The 23,790-nt window shown below is 33.3% G+C and overlaps 1 protein-coding gene across 1 annotated transcript in view; it reads right to left on the minus strand.

Moving 5' to 3' along the window:
* The window catches only part of ZBBX (zinc finger B-box domain containing), a 114,736-nt gene that overhangs the window by 72,453 nt on the left and 18,493 nt on the right, over positions 1-23,790 (minus strand). Inside the window, exons 5-7 of the mRNA XM_012546610.2 lie at positions 21,612-21,660; positions 19,463-19,572; positions 10,783-10,878 (exon numbers count right to left, since the gene is read on the minus strand). Coding sequence (XP_012402064.1) covers positions 10,783-10,878; positions 19,463-19,572; positions 21,612-21,660 — 255 coding nt within the window. The remainder of the gene's footprint in view (positions 1-10,782; positions 10,879-19,462; positions 19,573-21,611; positions 21,661-23,790) is intronic.

Consider the following 23,790-nt stretch of genomic DNA (forward strand, 5'->3'; position numbering starts at 1 on the left):
AGTATAACAAAGAATAGTATTATTTTCTCAGAATCATTTTTATCTGAACCAGTGAAAAAATTGTTATGAGTGAGATAGTAGTAATAACAGAAAGGTTATCCTTAAGGAGGCCAGATATATTGATTGATGTATATTATTCAATGAAGTCTCATAATCTTTGCAACACATTCAACACATACATGCAATGTATATATTCACATAAATTGTAAAAATGTGTCATTTCTTGGATTTCCAGAAAGGCACAGGTGGAGAGAATAACAAACCTAAATACTCTTTATAAAGTCCCAAACAACCAACTTCCATGCTACAAATATATATCCTAAAATATCCTTGCAAATTAACAAAATAAGCTGTACTGGTGCCAGATCATCATTACTGATAGGACTGGTACCCACAACTGCCCAGACATAAAGCTAAAGATCTATTTTAGTAGATGAAACCAAACCAAATTCCCATAACCTCTAATTTCCATGAAGAGAAAAGTCTTCACAAGAAAGAAATTTAGATGAAAAACAAATGATATAAGAAGATGAATTAAGTCTTTTTCTTTTTTTTTAACTGGCACTGTAACAAGTGCAGCTTTTTGGTAAGTCTACAAAAATAACTTTAAGTCTTAATAAATGTTAATTCCATTTTTATATTCCAATATAAAATCTAATACATTTTAATCTAATATGAATTTCAGTCACCTACAAAAAGCAATTATTTTTATCTACCTGCATAATACACTATACTAAACACATATATTTATATATATCTATAATAATTTAAACATATATATAATATATCTACATATGTAGAGTTAGATTGATTTAATTTTTTCTATCTATAGCTATATCATTAAGCTGCCTGAAACAAAAATTATACCAATCCTATCTCAAACAGACTTTTTAAAAGTGCAAGAATTATCTAAAACACATATGTGTGTGCATATTAATACATGGATTCATTAAGGCATTAATTGGCAAATTCATTAATTGGTTCTAAAAATTCTGGAAATAATTGGGAATCATATTGGTAAAGTAACAAAAATATTTTCTTCTCTTTACCCCAGAGATCCCTGTAGTAACAAACATGATCCTTTAAAGGATTAAAAACAAGAAAAAAGTTTCCTTAAATGAATTCTAATATTCATAGCAGCATTTTTATGATAACAAAGAACATTGAACAATGTAAATGTCTCACTGTAAGTGGGGTACTCTGTTCAGAATGAACATGGAAAATTCAGAGAAATAGTATAAAATTCATAAAAAGAGATGCAAAATGAAGTAAGCAAAACCAAAGGAGAGGGCATATACACAATGACAACAAGGGAAATGGAAAATACAAAGAAGCAAAATAAAAAAAAAATCTTTATTTTTTGGAAATATAATGATCAGGCTTGTCTCAGAATAAGAGATGGAAAGACAACAAAATGTCTTCTACTTCTCCTTCATTGGAGAGGTGAGAAACAATGGATGAGGAATATATTTCATAAACTGTCAGACTCAAATGATGAGTTGGTAAGTTTGGCTGAATTTTTTTTAATATTTTCCCCCTTCTCTTTATAATTCTTCTATTATGAGGGATGGCTCATTAGGCAGAGGACGGAGAGGAAGATATTTGGAAATTAAGATGAAGTAAAAAGACAAGCTATTAATATTATGAAAACATTCTCAGAAATAGCAAGATATGCAAATGGTGAATCATTATCAAAATTAAACATAGTAACCAATGTAAGATAAGTTATCACTAAGAGTTGCAAGAATAGAAAGAAAGGTTTCTATAAATCATCAACATCTAGATTTTCCTTTCAAAGGAAAGCTTTCTTATATTTACTTTTTGCTAAAACACAATCTATGTTCCTACATTAAAATCCTATTCTAATATCACATTATGACATTAAGATAGCTTTGTTACTTGAAGGTTCAGGAAGATCCTATTAATATACAAAAGCTTTGAATATGGACCCAGTAACAAAAAATTGTTTTCTCCCATGTGAATTATTAAATAGGAGCAACAAAAAGTGAAATAAATTAAAAATCCTAATGCAAGAAATTAACTTCCTAGATATGTCTTTGAAATGGCATGATGCCTAAGTGAATATTTCTGGAAATGTCTGCCATATTAAAATAAAAAAAATGGAAATTGGGTGAGAGAGGGTAAAATTGTATATTCAGAAAATGTATTCACATGTGAAAGCTCAGAAATCATTTGAAAGAAATGTGATGGAAAGCATTAAGAGTTAGATCAAGATTAACAAGAGGCAAAATCAGAAGGAATTCTGTCATTGTACTATTACCACAGAACAATTAGATGATAAGAAAAAATGGATGAGTTGGTGAAACAGAGCACAAGGCTGGTATAGAAGCATGGGGGATTTCAATTTTCTAGATATCTGCTAGACCTTGATCTCCTGCCAAAGCATACAAGAAAATAATTTCTTGATTTCTCTTAATGATATTTTATCCTTTCAAAAAAGGAAACAATGAGAGGAAATTGTATTCTTGGAACAAAAAAAATCCAATATATTACAGAATAATAGTCCCCATTAAAGATGAATAAAATTGATTTCAATATTGAAAATGATGAGAGCTTAGGGGAGGGAGAATAGAGAATGAGAAAAATTCATTGTAAATCTTTAAAAGAAAAAGGAAGAAAAATAAGTCCCAAACTGATAGGTATTTTAGATTTTAGCAGAGAAGGCAAGGGGTTCAGAGAAAGAATAAGGAACAAGTAGGTACCATGGACTAAAGTTCTATCTTTGTTATTTTAACTTTAATATTCATTTTAGCCTGATTACATTATCCACTTTTTATAATTTTTAGGCTTCTAAAAAAGTTTTAAATGGGGAAGTAAATAGTAGGGTCAGGCAACAAATCTTCTTTGGTGGTCTGGAATTGTTTCTTCCATTTCTTCCGCATGCTTATGTATGGTGCTGAAAGTTATATCTCCAGGGGAACATAATGGAGAACTTAAATGCATTTCAGGGCATTACAGTAGATTTACTGAGGGACAGAAACCTTCTCCATAATTTTGCAGGTAAAAGAGTAACCCAGGAAGGGACTCTCAATTTTAGCCTGAGCTCGACTGATTTCAAGCAAGCATTAGTCATTCGGGAAGTCTACCTAATGATATAATGGGTACTATCTAAATTTAATGTTGTTCCTTTACAATTTGAAAATTCTATGCTGAATTTCTACATTGCTCCTTATTTTATCTTTTCTCATATAAAATGAACAATATGTTGGGTTCTTCTTTGTCAGGTTCCTTGTCACTAATGCTATACTGCCCCCTTGGCAACAAAAGGGAGTATCCAATCTGGATATATGAGTTAAATGAGAAAGAATCACAAATGACACCTGTCAGCAGAGTCCTTCTTAATGCATTGCCTGCTTATGACAGATGCTTAATAATTTGTATTGACTTAACCCCAAAGTTGGGAAGACAGTTGACTAGAAGATGTAGTGGTTAAAAGCAATGAGGGAATTTAGAAGGATGGTTTTGGGAAAAAGATAATGAGATCCCCTTTAAAATCCTGAGTTTGATTCAACTACTCTGGAGAGTAATTCAGAACTATGCCCAAAGGGCTATGAAACTGTGCATACCTCTTGATCCAGAGTGTCTCTACTGGACTTGTATCCCAAAGAGATCTTAAAGGAGTGAAAGAGACCCACTTGTGCAGAAATATTTGTGGCAGCCCTTTTTGTAGAAGAAAGAAGCTGGAAACCAAGTGGATGCCCATCAGTTGGAGAATGGCTGAATACATTATGGTATATGAATGTGATGGAATATTATTATTCTGTAAGAAATGATCAGCAGTATGATTTCAGAAAGGCCTGGAGAGACTGACATGAACTGATACTGAGTGAAATGAGCAGGACCAGGAGATCATCATATACTTCAACAACAATACTATATGATGATCAATTCTGATGGGCACAGCTCTCTTCAACAATAAGATGATTTAGACCAGTTACATAGTCTTATGATGAAGAGAGACTTTTGCACCCAGAGAGATGTCTGTGGGAACTGAGTGTGGATCACAACATAGTATTTTTATTCTTTTTGTTGGTTGCTTGCATTTTGTTTCCTTTCTCATTTTTTTTTCCTTTTTGATCTGATTTTTCTTGTGCAGCATGATATTTGTGGAAATACATATAAAATAATTGCACATATTTACATATTACTTGCCATCTAGGGGAGGAGGTTGGGAAAAAGAAGGGAAAAATTTTGGAACACAAGGTTTTGTAAGGATGAATGTTGAAAATTATCTATGCATATATTTTAAAAATAAAAAGCTTTAAAATAAAAAAATTTTAAAAATACAAAATAAATTATGAATTTGAGATGTCTAAGGAAAATCCAATCCAAGATAATCCAAATAACAGTTAGTGATGTGAAAGTGGAACTCAGAAAAAGGCTGAAGGTTGAATATATAGATCTATGAATCATCACAATATGGATTAAAATTTAACATCTAGGAGCTGATGAAATAACAAAGGGCCATAACTTTGGGGTAGAAAAAATGAAGGCCCAAGACAAATCCATAAGAAACACCTATATAAAAAGTCATGACTTGGACAAGGAGTCAGTAAGGAGGACTAAGGAGTAGTAAGACATTTTTATGCAATAACTGGTAAAGCAACAACCAACCAATGATAAAAATGTCATTTTTATTATTATTCATTATATGAATCAGGTCTAGATTAAGGTGACTTGTGCAAAATCACAGAGATAGTGTAAAAGTCATAAACATGGTGTCAAAGAATGTCTATAATTTCAGGAAAACATAATTACTTTAAATTTCCTGTTTTTTAAATCTATATTTGTATATTATCAAGACAAATGATATAATAGTAACAAGTGAAATAAATAAACATTTTCTCCATTTTATTCTTTCTTTTAAAAAAATCAAATTGTCTAATGTTTTTATCTATTTTATTTTTAACAGTTACTATTCCTTTTTAGCAATAAAATCGTTTTTGCAATCTGGGGGAATAAGTACTATTATGATTCCCATTTACAAATGAAGAACCTAAAAGAGGCAGAGGTTAAGTGACTCACCCAGCCAGTGTCACAGGGTTAGTTAAGTGTTCCTGATTTCATGTCCAGTGATCTATCTACTATACTACTATTCATTTTTACAACTGCAAAACACTTGAAAAAGATTCATATCACTTATATGACTGCTCACTAGAGTCTGAAAAAGCTTTAAAATCCAGCCACCTTCAAGACACACTGTATATCATATACTTCATTGTAGGACACTAGCTCCAACTAGGAAGCACCAAGCACAGTGATTTATTGCTGATGTTCCTGAATTCCCTAACATTCTTCACTATACTGTGAGATGGCAGGTTTTCATCCAGGAAGAGTTTTAAATTCTCACCTGATTTTTTTCCCCTTAGAATGATATTATCTTTCAAATTACCCACCAGAAGAATTCATCACTCTGACAATATACCATTAATCAGGACAAACAGGTTTGATATTTTATAGCATTTCAAGACAGATGACACTTTTCAGAAAATGAGGTCCTGGAATTGAAAATGTATTAATGATTATCAATAAGGGACAAGCCTTTTTTGGAAATCTTGATCTCCCTATAGCTCACAGAATTTCAACAACTAAAACATCATGTCCACTCAAAATTCACAAGTTCAGAAATCAAACTGGCCAAGTCCACTAACCCTCCCATTTTCCACAAAAACAAACAAACAAAAACAAAGCAAAAAAAAAAAAGAAAAAGAAAAAGAAACAAACAAACCAACCTTAATTCATCCTTCTCATCTCTGCTCCCAAAATTCTCCAAGAAACATAGATAGCATTTTAAATCACAAATCTCCTAAATAAAATGCAACATAACTTCTTTTAAAAAATGTGTACAAGTCAAGCCTCATTATAACTATATGTATATAATTGTATGTATGTATGTGTATGCATTTGTATATATTATATATATATATGTATATAATTGGCTGTTCTATGATTTTAATAAACAGGGCAGCTAGGTGGCAAAGTAGATAAAGTGGTAGGCCTACAGTCAAGAAGACACAAGTTCAAATCCAGCCTCAGAAACTTTACACCTGTGTGACCTTGGGCAAATCACTCATTTTCCTCATCTTTGGCAAACTGTTGAAGCATCTTTACCAAGAAAATTCCAAATGTGATACAGAAGAGCTGAGCATACTGACACTCAACAACAAATTTTCTTAAAATGAATACTTCATGAGCTAAAGTAATAACTAGGTGAGAAACCAAAAATCCTAATGTTTTGTTATCATTAGATTCTTATTAGAATTTGAACTATATTCCAAGTGTGTTTTTTTCCTAATTGTTGCCAATTAAGGTTTTTTCCCTCATGTAGCCAGTATACTTTTATAAATGCCTTAAGAACAGTTATGTATGTTATGAATGTACATGAATTTTAATATACATTTCTTTATAAATCATGTTGGGAAAGAAAAATCAGAACAAAAGAGGGAAACCATCAGAGAAAAAAAAAAACAAGAAAAAAAAAGTAAAAATAGCATGTGTTGATTTACATTCGTTCTCCATAGAGAGATTCATCCATCTCCCTGGATGCAAATAGCTTTTTCTATCCAAAGTTTATTGAGATTGCCCTGGATCACTGAGTCACTGAGAAGTCTCTCATAATTGTTCATTGCACAATTTTGCTACTACTATATATACTGTATTCCTAGTTCCATTGGTTTCACTCAGCATCACTTCATGTAAATCTTTCTAACCAACAACCAATAAAGATCAATGAGAAATATTTCCAGAAAACTCAGTAGAACTTCTGCTCCATTCCTTAGATAGGACAAAAACCATATAGTAAGATGGGCAAGAATGGAAAAGGGTAAAGGTGGGAGGTGGTCCTGTTTGTGTGATTAATATCATTGGAATGAATATCCAAACCAGTGAGATCATGGAGTTATTGGAGTTTTTTAATCAAAATGATATTTTAAAATAACAATAATTATATTGTCAGAAATTGATTATTTGCTGTTGAAGAGGAAATATAAATTAAATTTGGTTCTGAAAAATGAAAATTCATTTTAATTATATTTCAAATTGTCATTATTATGCTAAAAATGATGTTATATATAACATTGTAACTGTGAGTCCCCAGAAAAAGAAAATTTGGGAAATGTATACCTGTCGCAGATTCCATTTGATAATTTAATGACACATAATCATATACTATGTTAATATCCTGAAAAGTTTTTGCTATTGTTTTCAAGTAACAATTTATGTATAATGAAGCTAGATGCAGCTAGATTAGCTGCTTTTGGTTTTTATTCACATTTCATTTATGGGAAGAAAAATGATTTGTTGCCATTTGAATGAAAGGTTTTTAGGCAGAATAGAAGAAAACATAATAACATAGACCTTTCAACAATTTAATTATTTTTCTTTATAAAATAATGGATTATACTTTTATTTCAAATTAGAATAATATTGTCCCGAAAATAAAAAGAATATAAAGTTAATTTGATCAAAATATCATAAAAATATCATAAAATATCAAATAAAGTGATAGAATCGGGGGTTAATCTGCCAAATATAAACTCTATAGGGGTACCTAAGTAATCCAGAATGGTTAGAAGAAGGGATGATCTGAACAACAGAATTTCCTATTTCACCAAAGGTAACCACTTAAGGCATCAATTCATTTATTTTTTCTGGTTCTATCTTTTTATGAACCTCTTTTAAGGGGATTATATATTACTGTCTTAATTACATTAATGATTTATGATTTTTCCAAATTTATGATTTTCCCAAAGTTATCAGCCTGAAAATAGGAAAAACTAACTAGTTGGAAAATACCCACTAGGTGGCTAGGACATGCAGCTGGAGGCCCAGTCCGTTGAGTCAGTACATCAGTACATGTATTTAGGAAAGCACTGCAGATGGGCTATAGTTGGAGCCAAAATAGAATAGGAGAAAGATAGCAAATTGGATAGGATTTAATAATTTGGGTAGTGCTCTCTAACTCTCCCAAGCTGTTTCATGTGCAAAGACCCATCTTTTCAATGGAACTGTTTCTGCAGTGATACCCTATGATTATGGATACTGAAACATTCCATTTCTGAGAAATCCAAGTTGGAGGTTACCCAGAGGGCAATGTGTGACAGGTAGAAGCCACTTAAAGCTTATCTGCAATAATGATTTAACTTCAAGAAGTAATCTAAGAGGTATTAGCAAGAAAGTATATGACAGAAAAAGGCTGATGATACTGCAAGAATCAGAGTTAGTAGGGATCCCCCCACTGATACCCCCAAAATGTCAAGGCCTCCAACATAAGCAGATGCTCAATAGAGGTCTGTGAAAGAATGAGAAATGGATGAAAATGGCCTAGGAAAAAAGGCAGGGCTGGGGAGTGACCTCACCCAGGAAGGGAATACTCATATCAAGAAGTTTGAGATCCACTGGAGTAAAAATTAATATATTCCTTTATATTAACACAATATTTTAGTGTTCACAAAATGCTTTTCCCACAGGAACCCTAGTGGTGCAAGTATCAGTATACCCTTTTTTAATAGATAAGGAAACTAAATTTAAGGTAAGTTGCTACCTGCCTAAGGACATATTTTAGGAAACATGAAAACCATGATACAAAGACATTTCCTGAAATCAGATTATTCATTTCTTCAATGAATACACCACCCTAAAGCTTAAAAAGTTACTCCTTTTGAATCGAACAATCTTTTTTCTAAAAATAACAGACCCTACTGTTTTTTTTACCCCAGCATAATAGGCATAACTTGATATTTCTTTGACTTTTAATCTAAAAGTGCCTTAGACTCAACTGAATATCAACTATCACTTTGTGGTACAACAGACTCATCAGAACTAGGCTAAGTATCCATGGACCGTTGGACATAGCCTAGAATTGTTATTTTGATAAAATCCTGTTTTGATCTTGTTTTTGTTTCCTTTTCTTCAAGACAGTGGAAAAATAAAAGTTCAGTTCACTGAGTGTTCTGTTCCTGAGAATCTCCTTCATTAACACTTTAATAAAGGGTATTCATCTGTGTATACTTATATATACATGTGCATATTTTTCACATGTGTATGCCACGTTTCATTTATGTAATTTACATACTTCCAATTATATCATGTTCATAAGGACAGAATATGTTTTCTTTACCTATTTAGCTTCTGTTACTTGCCTGCAGAAGCAATTATAGTTCTTAGTATTCAAAGATCATCTGCTAAAAACTGTTGACTGACTGTTGATATTTTCATCACAACAAGAAGCATAAGGACTCATAGAGGATTAAGCATGGCTGAGGACATGAACTGACTGTATTCATTACAGTTATTGTTAGGGTCATAGATCCTTTCTTATAACTACCAAGGATTAAGTGTATATATATATTTACATACTTTAGACAAAAAGTCTAAAGTATATAGGAAACTGACAAAAATCATTCCAAATAAATAAGTTGTCAAATGGTAGAACAGAAAGATCCCAGAAGAAATACAAATGTGTCAGAAGGAGAAAAGGCCCAAAATGACCAATATTAAGAAAACTATATATAAAAATGCTATGAGATTGCATATCATACCTATCAAATAGTGATGAAAAAACAGAAATCATCATTGTTGAAGGGGCTATGGGAAGACAGAAGAGTAAAATACTATAATGATTCTCAAAAATAACATAGAATTGTTCAAGAAAAGTGACTAAGTTCTTCATATCCTCTAGCTCAGTGAACCTACTTGTGGACACATATCCCCAAGGAAATAAATTACAGCATCTTCTATAGTAGCAAAAAACTGGAAACCAAATGGATGCCTATGCTGTGTAACAGTTGAATAATTAGACTACAATAACATAGAATGATATTGGGCTGAAAGAAATAACAGTTAAGAGTAAACAAAAACATGAAGGAATGTGTATGATCGAACACAGAAAAAATAAACCAAACTAAAAAATAAATTACACAAGAGTGCAGTATAGTAATATGAATAAAAGCACTGCAAATCTAATTAACAACAATTAATGATCTTAGTCCTAGAAAATAGAGGATCAAGGGTCCATTTTCCCCCAGTAAATATGACACTATCAGATACAGCTGTCTTTCTGGGGGGGTTTTGCCTCTTTTCTTTTTTGGTTTGAGTTGGTTTTTGTCCCAAGGGAGGATTAGGGATTAGGGAACATATTGGGAAATAACTGTGATGTTTGGAGAAATGAACCTACTTTAAAAAGAATGAAATGAGAAAAAAGAAAGTTAAATGGCAGGCTGATCTATGAAGAAAATATCTGTATGATGATTTTCAACAAATATAAAAATAAAAAATGTATCAAAAATCAAATTCAAAAAAATGAATATTAAAACTATCTATATTCATTTGTATCCTCTAGATAAGTATCCTCTAAAACTGCCTTAGCCTCACTGCAATGAATATCAACTATCACTCTATGATACATCAGAACTAGGGTAAGTATCCAACCATTGCACAAAGCCTAGAGTTGTTATTTTGATGAAGTCCTTTTTTGATCTCGTTTTTGTTCTCTTCTCCTCAAAACAGAGAGATGGAAAAATAAAAGTTCAGTTTTTGCCCATTTTTACCTAAAATTTCCAATTACTCCATCAAAATACAAAACCTTTCTTAAAACAAAAAATTAAGTGATAAGTAGTATTCAATGTTAAAAGAGACAAGAAGATACATACTTATCTGTGGGAGTTTCAGGAATTAATGAAAATAATCCTGTCTTTTAAATAATCAGAAACATGCTTTTAATTTTTTTACAAAACACATAAAAAGCATTTCAGAAATTCCAACCTGTAAAAGAGTAGTTCTATGGCGCTTTAATGCCCCCTTCTGATGGATTCTAGCAAAGCAGGCTGAACAATAATCTTCTCCACATTCAAAACAAACCTCAGGGGAAAAAACAAGAAAAGTTATTTTTAATGACATGATCCCTGGTGAAATTTCACATCACCATTTAATTTTCTTATTACTTTCCCAACTTACCAAGTTGGGATTCATGATAGAATGCCTAATAGGAAGTATGAAAACAATTCATTTAAGGTTTTTCTTTCTTTCTTGAAAACCTGCCTCAAGCTCTAGCTGCCAATATGGCACAAATAATGTCAAGACTGCAACGCAGAAGGGTTACTTACACTTATGAAGTGACTGTGAAACTCCCTGAGCAACGTGTGGCCTTTGCTCAGGAGCAGGGCAAGGTACAACGCACATGGAGTCCATGAAAATGCAGTGTTTGGACAAAAGGGCCTCAAAGAACTTTAATGGGATCTCTCTGAGCTTGAGCTGTTATTTTCTGCAGTGTTTTTACTCTATCTGGGTTTCCATACCACAGCTTTTTCCTAATTTTATTTTGTTATTTGGTCATTTATTAAATACCTAACACATAAAAACATTGTATTAACTTTTTACATTTACCAGTTGATACTCAAAGTAACACCAAAGGATTTTCTATATGATTCAAAAAATATAAGGATGAAATTCATCTTAGTTACAGAGATTCCCAAGTCACAAGAGAACAAAATAAACATGGATAAACAGTTTTATTCTAAATATGTTCAATGTTTAAAATCCATCTGGGCAAAGAGTGTGTACAATATTTTGCTGCTGCCGCCACCACCAGAACCAAGAACATGATGTGGATTCACCGTGACCACACTTGATCTGGATGTGAAATGCCCACAAGGAGGAGTCTGGGAGGACTTAAGACAAGAAATCTAATTGTGATATCCTATTTAGTACTTTGTCTAACTTCTACCCTGATTCCATTGTAAGGCTTCTTCCATTATCCTTCTCCCCTACCAAAAAGAGTAGTCACCCTAACCAAGAGTTATCTGACTGAGAACTGAGTACATCAAAAAGTACTGGTTCAGGTTAGTATTTTTTTTTTGCGGTATCTGAGACGTTTTGCTCTGGAAAAAAAGTGGCTCACACACTAAACTATCTGAGAACAGTCCATAAGATCACAGATTTAGAGCTAAAAGGGAGCTTCTAAAGGCCATCTGGTCCAACCCCCTCATTTTCTTGCTGAGAAAGCTGTGCCCCAGATAGATAGGTATATGATTATCAAGGAGCAGAGCTCAGATTTGATCCAAATTCTCCAAATTAAACAAAATGAAGTTCCCAGTGGTATCCACACAATGTCAAGAGAACCAGAGGAGGGAGGCCCAACATGTTGTGTAGACATCTGTGGAAGATTTACAGACCGGCACAGAAGAGTGTGTGTGTGTGTGTGTGTGTGTGTGTGTGTGTGTGTGTAATATTTGAGAGAAAGAAGAGATTAGCATAGGATGAGAAGGCATTAATGCAACTGATCTACATCATCAAAACAAATAAACAAATCCATCCACTAAGCTGACTGACTTGTACTATGGTGCATTTATGTAAAAACGTGAATAAGAAAACACAGAAAAAGACTATGAGTCCTTCAATCTTCCCAGCATCTAGACCACTTATATATGTTGTCTCACCCTATTAGAAGTTGAGCTTCTTGAAAGTAAGTAAGGCTTCTCCAGCTTTTCTATTTGTAAACCCAGGGCTTAACACAGGACTTTATATGTTGGATACTTCCTTGATAAAATATTTTTAATTGATTCATTAAAGGAAGAATTGAGTAGTACAAGTGGAGGAAGTACTCATACCAACAAAGAGATCACAAATTTATCAAAAAGTCTTTGATGTTTTTTATTCTATTTTTCTCCTTGAAAAGAAGCTACTAGTGTCCTTTTCCCCTAGTTCTTGACAAATTTCCATACAGTTGTCAGGTATTTTACTTGAAGTTGTTCCTACTTTGTATCAGTTGCCTCAATTTTCACTTCCTTATCCCTATTCCAAGCCTTCATTTGTTGCATCTAGATTATTGCAAGAACCTCCTAATGACTCCTTGGTGCAAGTCTCTCCCCATTCCAATCAATTCTCTATATCTGCTAAAACCATCTCGTTCTTCTATAACCTACCTCCTAACCTCATTATTTGATTACAACTACTCTCTCCAAAATAGCAATGATCTCTTACTAAATGTAATGTTCTTTTCTCAGGCCTTATTGATTCCTTCATTTCCATTCTCTTCTCTAGTTTTACTTTTGCCCTTACATTTCTCTCTCTTGCTTCTACTCCTACATACCCAATTACTTCTCAGTATCCTTTACTATTTCTCTTCTTCCATATCATACACAGAAAACATGAGTGACCCCCAGTCTCTTCCCTGAGTCCTCTTCTTTTTTGACTCTATAGTATTTTATTTGGTAAATTCATTGATTTCCATGGGTTCAAACACCATCTGTATATAAATCAGAGATGAGGAACCTTTTCCTGCCAACCGTCATTTGGATATTTATATCATCATCCACAGCCATGCAAAATATCAATTTATAGAACTCAAGCAGTGGGAGGCTGTTGCACCTAGCTTTCAGCTCGTCACCTGTGGTTCCCTGAGTAAATGATTTCTCAGCAGAATAATGTCTGTGGGCTACATGTTCTTCACCCTGATATAGATGAATCCCAGAGCTATTATCCATCTTAATCTCTCTCTAGAGCTACAGTAGTAAATCACCAACTGTCTTTTGCACATCTTAATTGGATGTAGGAATCTCAAATTCATCATGTCCAAAAAGAATTATTTTCCCCAAAAAATTCCAATTCTCTTCCTATCTTTCCTTTATCTGTCACAGACAGCACTATTCTTCCAATTACCTAACTTCATATCTCCCTTGTGATTCCTTACTCTTACTCATTCTACATGTCTAGACCATTGGTAAATCTTATCATTCCTATCTTCACAACACCTCTCAATACCACTTTTCACTACTAACATCATCATCACACAAATCCAGGCACTCACCACCTCTCTTCTGGACTACAATAGCTTTCTAATTGGTCTTCATGCCTCAAACATCTCGCCACACCAATCCACATGGCATCTACCCTAAAACCAAAGTGATTTTCCTAAAATATTAAGCTGATCATGTCAGTCTCTTATTCCATGTATTCCAGTGGCTAGCATCAAACATAAATTGTCCATTTCTGGCATTAAAAACATTTTAATAACTTGACCCTTTCCCATATTTTAATTTAATTCCCATATGTATTCTCACACTTTATTCCCTTCCACATATTCTGAGATTAAGCAACGCAAGACTATGTTCTCTTCCTCCCTCATGGCACTCCATCTTCTGTCAGGTTGCCTTTGATCTCTTTATCTTCCATATCTGGAATACTCCTGCTTTTCGCCCTCAACTCTCAGTTTCCTGCCTTCTTTCATGATTCAGCTCACATCCCATCTTTTCCAGAAAATGGTTCTCCTTGCTGATAACCCTCTGTGTTTCACTCATATTATTCTCTTTCCATTTATCTTGTCTATGTCTGATCATTTATGTGTCCTCTCCCTCATTAGAAAATGAATTCCTTGAAGACAGAGAATGTTATGATTTCTCTTTCTATCCTGTGTTAGTGCAATATCTAACACAATTACATGTTTTATCGACTGACTCCCAACCAATATATAGGTCAGACTCTCATTGTTTCTTACTTATATTAATGATACAGCATCAAAGTCTCTCTTTAGTCCACACTGCTGTCAAAATGATTTTTCCTTAAGCAAAAAACTAAACATGTAATTCCTTTACTCAATCACCTCCAGGACTAACCTATTACCTAGAGGATCAAATATCAGCATTCTGTCATTAGCTTTTAAAGCTCTTCACAACCTGGCCCCAACCTATCTTTCCTGTTTTTCTCCCCTTCCTTATTGTGATCCATCCAAACTGGCCTTCTCTCTATTCTTCCCATACCATACTCAATCTCCTATATCCCCATCTTTACAATGGCTGTCTGCTATATAACTGAAATGCATATTCCTACTCACTTTGTTCTCTTTAAATAATTCTCTTCCTTCAAAATGGAGCCCAAGGACCACTTTCTACAAATGGCCTTTCCTTACTTTCCCAACTGTTTAAAGTTGACCCTCATCTTGTACTTAATTTATTTGCATGTGTTTGTAGCCATTTTTGTTATTTTATATACTTATATTTATTTTATATTTATTCTATAAATACTTATGTATATCTATCTTTCTTACTTCCCTATTAGAAATAGAGATGTTTTCCTTACTTATATCTTACATTTTAAGGATGACTCCCAGACATCCAGGTTAATATTCTACTCCACAATGTACTATAGAATTTAAAATTTGTCTAGCTTGCTCCAGAGAGCCTCTTTCTCAACTTCCTTTCTTTCCCTTCCTATTATTCCTTCATTCCCCACTTACTTGAAGGCAAGGACTTTTATTCCTTCAGATAGTATCCTCAAAAATTCAGTATGATATGGCAAGCACACAGAAAGCACATATTAAATACTTATTATTGGCTTGACATTTTATTTATTTGTTCGTAATAGAACGTAATAGAATTTAATGCATCAAATCAAAAGGAATTTCTTAAAAACAAGAGCTTTATCACAAAACTATTATTATTATGAAAGTCTTCTAATTATCCATTCACCAGAACTCCAAGAACATTCATACATACTTCACAAATGATTCATTTACCTACTTCATCAAGACTTTCTGTCTCATTTTGATTTAATAATGATTTGGTACTGGTTATTTTATTTTTTACTGAGATGATTTTTGATCTTTTAACCTATACTTTCTTTGTGTAGTTGCACAAATCACTTTTCTCAGGCACCAATTCAGATCAAAGAACTTGTTTAAAAAAAATCAACCATTGCACAAAAGTAAATCTGATAGGTAATTAAGGTAATTAATCACTTTCAAATGCCTTATAAGATCTTCAACAGCTCCCTTTCAGATCTTATCTTTCACCTTGCCCCCCTTTTTAGTCAGCTGTTCCCTGAACATATCTTATGAAACACATTCATATCTGGAAAAAAGGAAAACTCACTTCTAAGGAGAATGTCCTTGCACTATTCAATTCTCTCTGGAAAAATATGCCCTCCCAATGCTGGCCAAGTGTTATGGAATATCTCACAAATATATTGATGGAATGACTTTTTTCATAATAATAATAACAACAAATATCAATCCAATGCTCTAAGACTTGCAAAGTATTTTACATACAATTCTTTTCATTATTATTTTACACATAAGGCATAAGAAGCTGAGAGAGTAGCTTTCCAGAGAAGCTAAATTTTTCATGGGATTTTTTCCTTAATGATTTTAATGTATCATTATGTCATTGTTGGGTTGCCAAGACAAAATAATTCTTGACCTGATGGCCAGACTGCTGTTGGAGAGCCTTTTTGTTGATAAAAAAAATTTGATGTTAATGATTATTAAAGTTTTAATGAGCATTTTTCAAATCATCTTTGAATTTTCTCTCCATCTTTAAACCCAAATGAGTCAAGGATTGCTATCATTTCTTCCCTCATTATGTCTTTCATAGATAGTCTCTCCTGCCTATTTGCACCATCACTACTCAACCTTAGGACATAAGTACTTCATTTTCTAAATGCAACAGCCTCTAAAATGCTCTCCATGTTTTCATCTCTTCTGATTCTAAATGACCCGGGCAAAGTGGAAATCTTTTTAACATAATATTTCCATCTTAGTATACCTCCTCAAAAAAGTTACACTTGTTACAAACACAATAAAGTTCCAACTCAGACTGAGTCGGCATTTCAAGCCCTTTATGATCTGGGCTTACTGTATTTTTCTAATCATATGACCTATTACCTCTAAAAATAGATTCAATGAAACTACATGTTCTTTTCACTGACTACTAAATGTGTCTTTTTCTTTAATATATGTTCTGTTTTTATTTCCCTTATTAAATAATCACCAAGTATTTATCATTTCCTAGGGCCTAGCCACTGCTATTCCCTCCATTCTCTCTGCCTATCCAAATTCAACTAATCCTTCTAATATTAATTGATTAATTTATGGCTCCTTCTGCTTCAGTTTTCCTTAATCAATGCAATTCACAATACCCGCTTCCTAAATTTAAATTATTATAACACTTTGTATCATTCATCTGTCACTGAATCATAGCTTTTTATCATTCCTTTTCAGATGTGGTTATCTTTTTCCCAAATAGATTATAAGCTCATTATGGGCAGAGACCATTTCTTACTATTATTTTTACCCAATTCCACATAAAAGTAGGAAAACACTTCTATGCACATGGTAGGCAATCAATAGATATTATATTTGAAGAGAACTATATAATTTACTCTAACCAGATCAATAAAGCACTATTTCTATTAACTGTCTCCAGGCATAAGGGAATAAAATTTTCTGAATCTGTATGAGTCGAAGAACTGGTTCCCACATAACCTGCTTGACAACAACAGTAATGTTTTAAGGTTCTTTAATAAATTAATAAAATGGTAAGTTTTTTAATAAGTTAAAATCAAATACCACAATATTTCTGCCCTCTTTGTTAATGCTTTATGGGGCATAAAGGAGTTGCCTACCAGAGAATTAAGAGAGCAGCTGGGTACTGGATGGCCAAAGATTGGTCTCACTGCCAGAGACTCCTAAAAATAAGCCAGTCACCCCTGAAAGCAACTGAGGTAGGAATCATCTTTGAGGAATATGACTTAACAGTAGAGAAGTCTGGGAATTCAAGAAAAATGGAGAGTTGTGTTATGGTGAGGAACAAACCCATGGAGTCCAGTTTGATGAACTGCTTAGCAAAGATCCTGCTCCCAAAGAGAAATGTGAGCATGAGAAGAAAACAGCCACCGGAGCCCTGCACAACTGGAGGGACCTTTGGCCAGAAGTTGTCTCCAAATGTGTGCCTCCATACTGGGTTCTCTAGTTTCTCCCCATTCTGCCCACTGCCTCTACACTTTCTGGATTTTACCACCATGATTCAGTTGCCTTCTCCCTCCAGCACTATGGCCTCCTTTTCTCACTGATTCCTTTCTCTTAATTTTGAGAAACTATAAATTTGAGGAACTATCCTTCATATTCTATTCTTCATCATCATGGCTCCATTTATAGCTTCCCTTACCCCCTTTCCTTCCATCTTGGTCCCTACAAATTTTTTAGACTCCTTTTGTTTTGGATCTTGCTTCATTAAAATATAAGCTCTTTGAAGGTTCTTCTTCCAGACTTATTTTTCCCTAAGTAAAAAAGGCCATCCTTTGTCTTATTTTTATATAGTCTTAATCACTGAATGGGCATTGCCTAAAACAAACTGTGAATGGGCTTAGCTTAAAAAGCTCAAGGTCTCCCACTCCATCCAGGGCCATTTGCACTTGTCTTGATCTCCATCTTGCCACTAGATCCAGAGAGGGATCTGACGGAGAAAGTAAGTCTGATAACTTTGCATAGCCCTCCCTCACTTATATCCCATTCATTTGCATATCATGCCATCATCTTATTGGCATCATGATCCTATTCAAGAACAAAGGACAAAAAACAAGTTTTTTTTTGAAGGCAGGGAATGTCCTTCTTTTTGCTTCTCCATTTGAAATCTTATTGCTTAGCATAGAGTCTGACCCATAAAAAGCACTTAATGTTTGTTGACATGACATGATTTGATTCTTGCCATGGGCATTTTATGCAGTAGGAAGAAAATGCACCCCAGGTTTATAGGAGGGAAACATTTTTTATTCTCTGTTCCTACTATAATATAATAAATGCCTTTTATTTGATCTAATCGTATTTCCTCTCTGACTATTAGGACATTAGGTGCTACAGTGGATAGAGCCCCAGGTCTGGAGTCGAGAAGATTTGAGTTCAAATATGGCCTCAGACACTTAATTAGCTGTGTAACCATGAACAAGTCACTTAACCCTCATCCAGAAGAAAATCGCATACTGGTTAAATCTCTTTACCGAGAAAATCACAAATGGGGTCATGAAGAGTCAGACCCAAGTGAAACAACTAAAATGCAATGGGCTGACCATTAAAATAAAGGTCACACGTGGATATTTTTGAATATGAGTTGTAGAAATACAGGACCACAGAAGATCCTTTGAACCTATGGTAGTAGTTGCGCTTGCAGATCCATTCTACAAACCCATCAATGCAACCAAGTTTGAGAGGTTAATATAGAAAGGAGACTACATAATTGTAATAACACATATCCAGCAGCATATTTAGCTGTAAAGCAGGGGAATCAATAATGGTTATGGGGTCAAAGGACCTGGGTTCAAATCTCAACTTTGCCATTTGCTATTTGTGTATCTTCAGGAACGTCATTGAATCTCTCAGTTAGAGCTTTCTCATGTGAAAAACTGGAAGAAAAAGATTCACTAAATGACCATCCAGTTCCAAATCTTAAATGCCATATGTTGAATGGAAATAGAAATATTTTGAACTTCCAGCAAGAAAACTTGAGATCTATTCATTAAGAGTAATGTGCATTATTTAAAGAACATATATCACACTATTTGAACAAGAAACGTTTTAACTAATTTTAAGCATTTATCGCTTTTGAAATGAACACTTCTACAGCATGTGCCTTACCATTCTAAATTCAAAGAGAGAATCCTGATGAAAAGTACTTACTAATAATGCAAATTTGTTCTCACACTGTCCACAAACCTTCCCCTTTCCTTTTATTTTCTCCTGGGTATAAACATTTGTTGCTTTATAGTTAAGTGATTGTTTTATTGTTTCTAAAAGAAAGAAAATTTTAATTAGTAAAATAATTGTAAATGAGATTTTTTTTCATTTTTTGATAAAGTAAATTAGTTAGTGTTTTCCTAATTCTGTAACAGCTATTATTTTTAACTCCAATTCACACAGTATTATTATGGTTAATCTTGTCTCCACCTATCAACCACAAGTATCTTTATATATTTGTGTACCCAAACTAGACATTCTCTCAACAGATTCAAAGGACCAAATGAGTCTATACTGAGAGCAAAAATGTACTGAATCATAGTTTCTTTTTCACTTTGGGCATTTCATCAAAATCCTCTCTATGCTAAACTATCCTATATTTTACAGGTTTAGTTTCTAAAATATCTCAACTATTCTAAATCAAAATAAAATGTTTATCTGTAGATAATATGTGCATGTGCATAAATATACATGTATATAATAAAATAACTGATAGAAATGAGAAACCTCTTTTAGGGGAAAACTATAGCTTTGCCTCTACTGTCTTCAAAGAATGAATGTTAACACATATATAGACACATATGCAGAATTTAGAAAAAAATGAAATCAAAACTGACTAGATTTTCTAAGAAGTTTCCATAAACTCATAAACATCTTTTTGGTTTTCAATATTATAAAAAAGTGATTTATTTATCTCCCTTAAGAAAATTAAATAATTAAAATTAAATTAAAATTAAAATTAAATTAAAGAAAATATTACATGTTTAGGTTTCTTAAACTAGCTTTCAATGGTCAAAGATTTTTAAATCAATCTCAAAAATTTTGATATGAAAAAAAATTTTACTTTTATAAAGAGAGAAAGCCACAATATCATTAATACATTGACTATACAAGCAGATTCTAATCTTATTTTTATAAAATACTCAAAAGTAAACTGAATGAAATCCAATTTCAAATGTGGTATTTTTTTTAAGTTAATGTTTTTAGTCTGAAGCAGCAACATGGAACAATTCTGGCCATTTTAAGATTGATTTTGGAATTACAAGTCTCATTAAAAGCCAGTTGCAGCAACATGTAAGAGAATGTCAGGTTGTGACCTTGTCAATGCAAGTTCTAAATTAACGTCTAGCCATGTGATTTTGTGCCTACCAGTTTACTAATGTCATCCTTTTTTATCTGTAAAATGGAACAATAATATATGTTCTCTTCCACTGAATCCTAACCACAATCCCACATTGTGGTCATCGATTTGAAATCTTGGGATGGTCCCTCCAAGTGACAGAAAAGACTTTTCATGATCGTGGACTGTATGTCCATGATCTAAAAGCCAATTTAGATGAGTTTCAAAAGTCTCATCACCAAAAAGTGGTTCCTTTACCCTTAGCAACTAAGAAAACCATTCCTAATTCAAGGATAGGAGGATTATGAAAGGACATCTACATGCACTACCCATTTTACTGGATTAAAGGATTACAAAATAGTTACAATAATGAACATTTTTATCACACATATTGTTTACAATGTATTTTATTCACAGCAAACCTATGGAAGATGTAGTTTGACTATTATTATCCCCATTTTAAAGATGAGGAAATCTGAGTTTCAGAAAATATTGACTTGTCTTGCTGCCTCTCAATGAAGCCATAGAACACAGCATCAACTTCTGGATAGCTGAAAATTAAGGAGTGGGTGGGTGGATAGATGGCTGTGGATGTGGGTATGGGTGGGTGTGGATGTGTAAATGTGTGTGGGAGGTTGGAAAAGATTGAGGTAATGATTACATCGACATAGGGATACTTATTGTGGTAATTTTCTTCATGATGAAAATCATCAACTAGTTTAGGATTTCTAATCTCAGAATGGTCCCTTGAATTGCTGAGAAGTTCCCAAAGTGACTTGACTTTGGTCTCCCTACCAAAAGGTGGCCAGAGGAATTACTAGAATCCAGGCCTTCAAGGTCAACACTTTTAAGATATCATTATTGTTCCTAATTAAGGACATTATTAAGGAGCATTAGGAAATTATATATAGAAATTTAAAAGGAAATATCTTATACTTTTTTTAGGTCAAACAAAGTGAAATTAATATTTACCTGGAACCTGATCCTTCAGGATTTTTAATTTCACTTTTCCTGGAGATAGCTGTATGAATGAAACATGTGCTCTTAGCATATTATCAAAGAAACATAGGGCTTATTTAAAGAAAACTAATTTAACAAGTATTAAAGATATTTGACATTTTGGAATTTTTTAATAGAAATTTTTTCCTGTTGAAAACAATAACATAAAAATAAATGTCATACAATTAAACAATTTTCATCAAAAGGAAAAGATACATTAAAAATAAATTTTGGAAAGAATGTTAAGAATCATTATTAAGAATTCTAAACATAAAAGAGAAACTCTTCTATTAAAATTTTCTTTTAGCAAATATTCAAATGTTATGTAATAACTTCCATGTACACTATTTTCTAATCTAATGTTAGCTGATTTCCATGCTTCCATAACTCAGGAATCAAGATCACTAAATCTGGGTTCGGGTCCCATTTGTACCATTAACTGTGTTATATTGAGCAAGTCATGTTTCCTCAGGTTCCTCCTCTGTAAAATATTTTATTAGATGATCTCAATGATCTGTTCCAGTTCTAGGAGTCCATAATTCTGATTTTGCTTTTTCTGAAATAAGTTATTCTAAATATTCTCTGTGTGTCTCTCTGTTTCCATCTCTCTGTCTCTTGTCTCTATCTGTCTCTTTGTCTCTCTGTTTCGAGAGAGACATATATACAAACATACATTTATATATAATGTATATATGTATATGTTTGTATATATAGGCTCCTAACTCTCTTATTCCAATGACAAGTATCCAGTTAGATCATGATTTATGTTCCACCTATAACTGAGAAAGATGTATGTGTGTGTATATATATACATGTATAAATGTGTGTACATAAATGCATATATATGTAAAATTATAGAAATCAGACTTCTTCAATTTGATGTCTATCATATCTAAATACAATAAGTTTTTACATTTCCTAACAAACTTTTTGGGAATCTCAAAAGTCTTTCCCAAGGTTTAGCTATTACAACTTTCCAAATTCTTAATTTTGCTTGACAAAAAGATTTAAGGCTAAGCAATATTTAAAAAAAAAGGAATATCAAAATGAGCTTAAAGAGCATGTTAGATGAAAAGAGCTCAAGACATTAATGAACAAGAGAATTGCATAACTTGCTGAACTATCTGCACAAGGAGTCATCTTATTTAAATTCATTTCTGAAAAATACACAAAAGAACACTACATAATCTGCCAACAAACTTATTTCTTGTCTAATGATCATTTTGCAGTTTGCATACCAAGTTGCTTAATTTGTACTTGTAAATATAAAAATAACAAATGCCTATGGTTCTACATATTTATCAACTTTGGTTTCCTCTGCTGCAAATATATCCCTAATTTTTCTCAATGATGTCAGCAATTTTGCTTTAGAAATGAAATTCAGTGTTCATCCTTCCTAAAGTTATGGCTTCGGAGATTCTATGAAGTCATGTCAAGACCCCAGGAGAAGCCTCCCCAACCAGTTAACAAAAAAGCCCAAGAGACACTGAAAAACTCCTGAGTCAGCCTGTCAGAGAAAGACTAGCAGTAACGGCCCCAAACACCTTTGCTGTTGGCAGAGGGTATGAACATAAACTAACTGCCAATTTCCCAATAGACTTCTCTTTCCCACTAGCATCACTCAGAGCCAGCCCCTAGGTCCAGGCTCCTAAATCCCTTCCCCCAATGCCTAGTGTCCTGCTGGACCCAGGTAATAACCCTATAAAAACCTGCCAGACTGGTTGATAGGTGGAAGTGGAGAGAGGTGGAAGTAGAGAGGTGGAAGTTCCATTTCTCCCGAGATACTAGCAGAATTATAATCAGGATCAATTCTACAGGATCTCAGAGGACCTGACCTATTTCACCATTGTCCCTGTCTGCCCTTTTTATTGTTAAGTATGGCCCCTCCATAACACTGGCAGCTTTCCTATCTCAATATGGTTTCAATATCTCCTGCTATTCTAAACTTTATTAAGCATGCATTAAAACGACCCATCACACAAAAGCAAAAAGGGATAAAAACACCAGTCCTGCAAATCACATTTTGATTTAAATACTACTGGTGATATAAATTCTTAATTATTTCATCTCACAATAGATAGATGGAATTAACACATCTAAGTGGGGTGCAGTTGAATCATTTGCTTTGGACATCTTACTGCTGGGTCACAAC

This window comes from Sarcophilus harrisii, chromosome 3 (genome assembly GCF_902635505.1).
Source record: "Sarcophilus harrisii chromosome 3, mSarHar1.11, whole genome shotgun sequence".
Taxonomy (NCBI): Eukaryota; Metazoa; Chordata; class Mammalia; order Dasyuromorphia; family Dasyuridae; genus Sarcophilus; species Sarcophilus harrisii.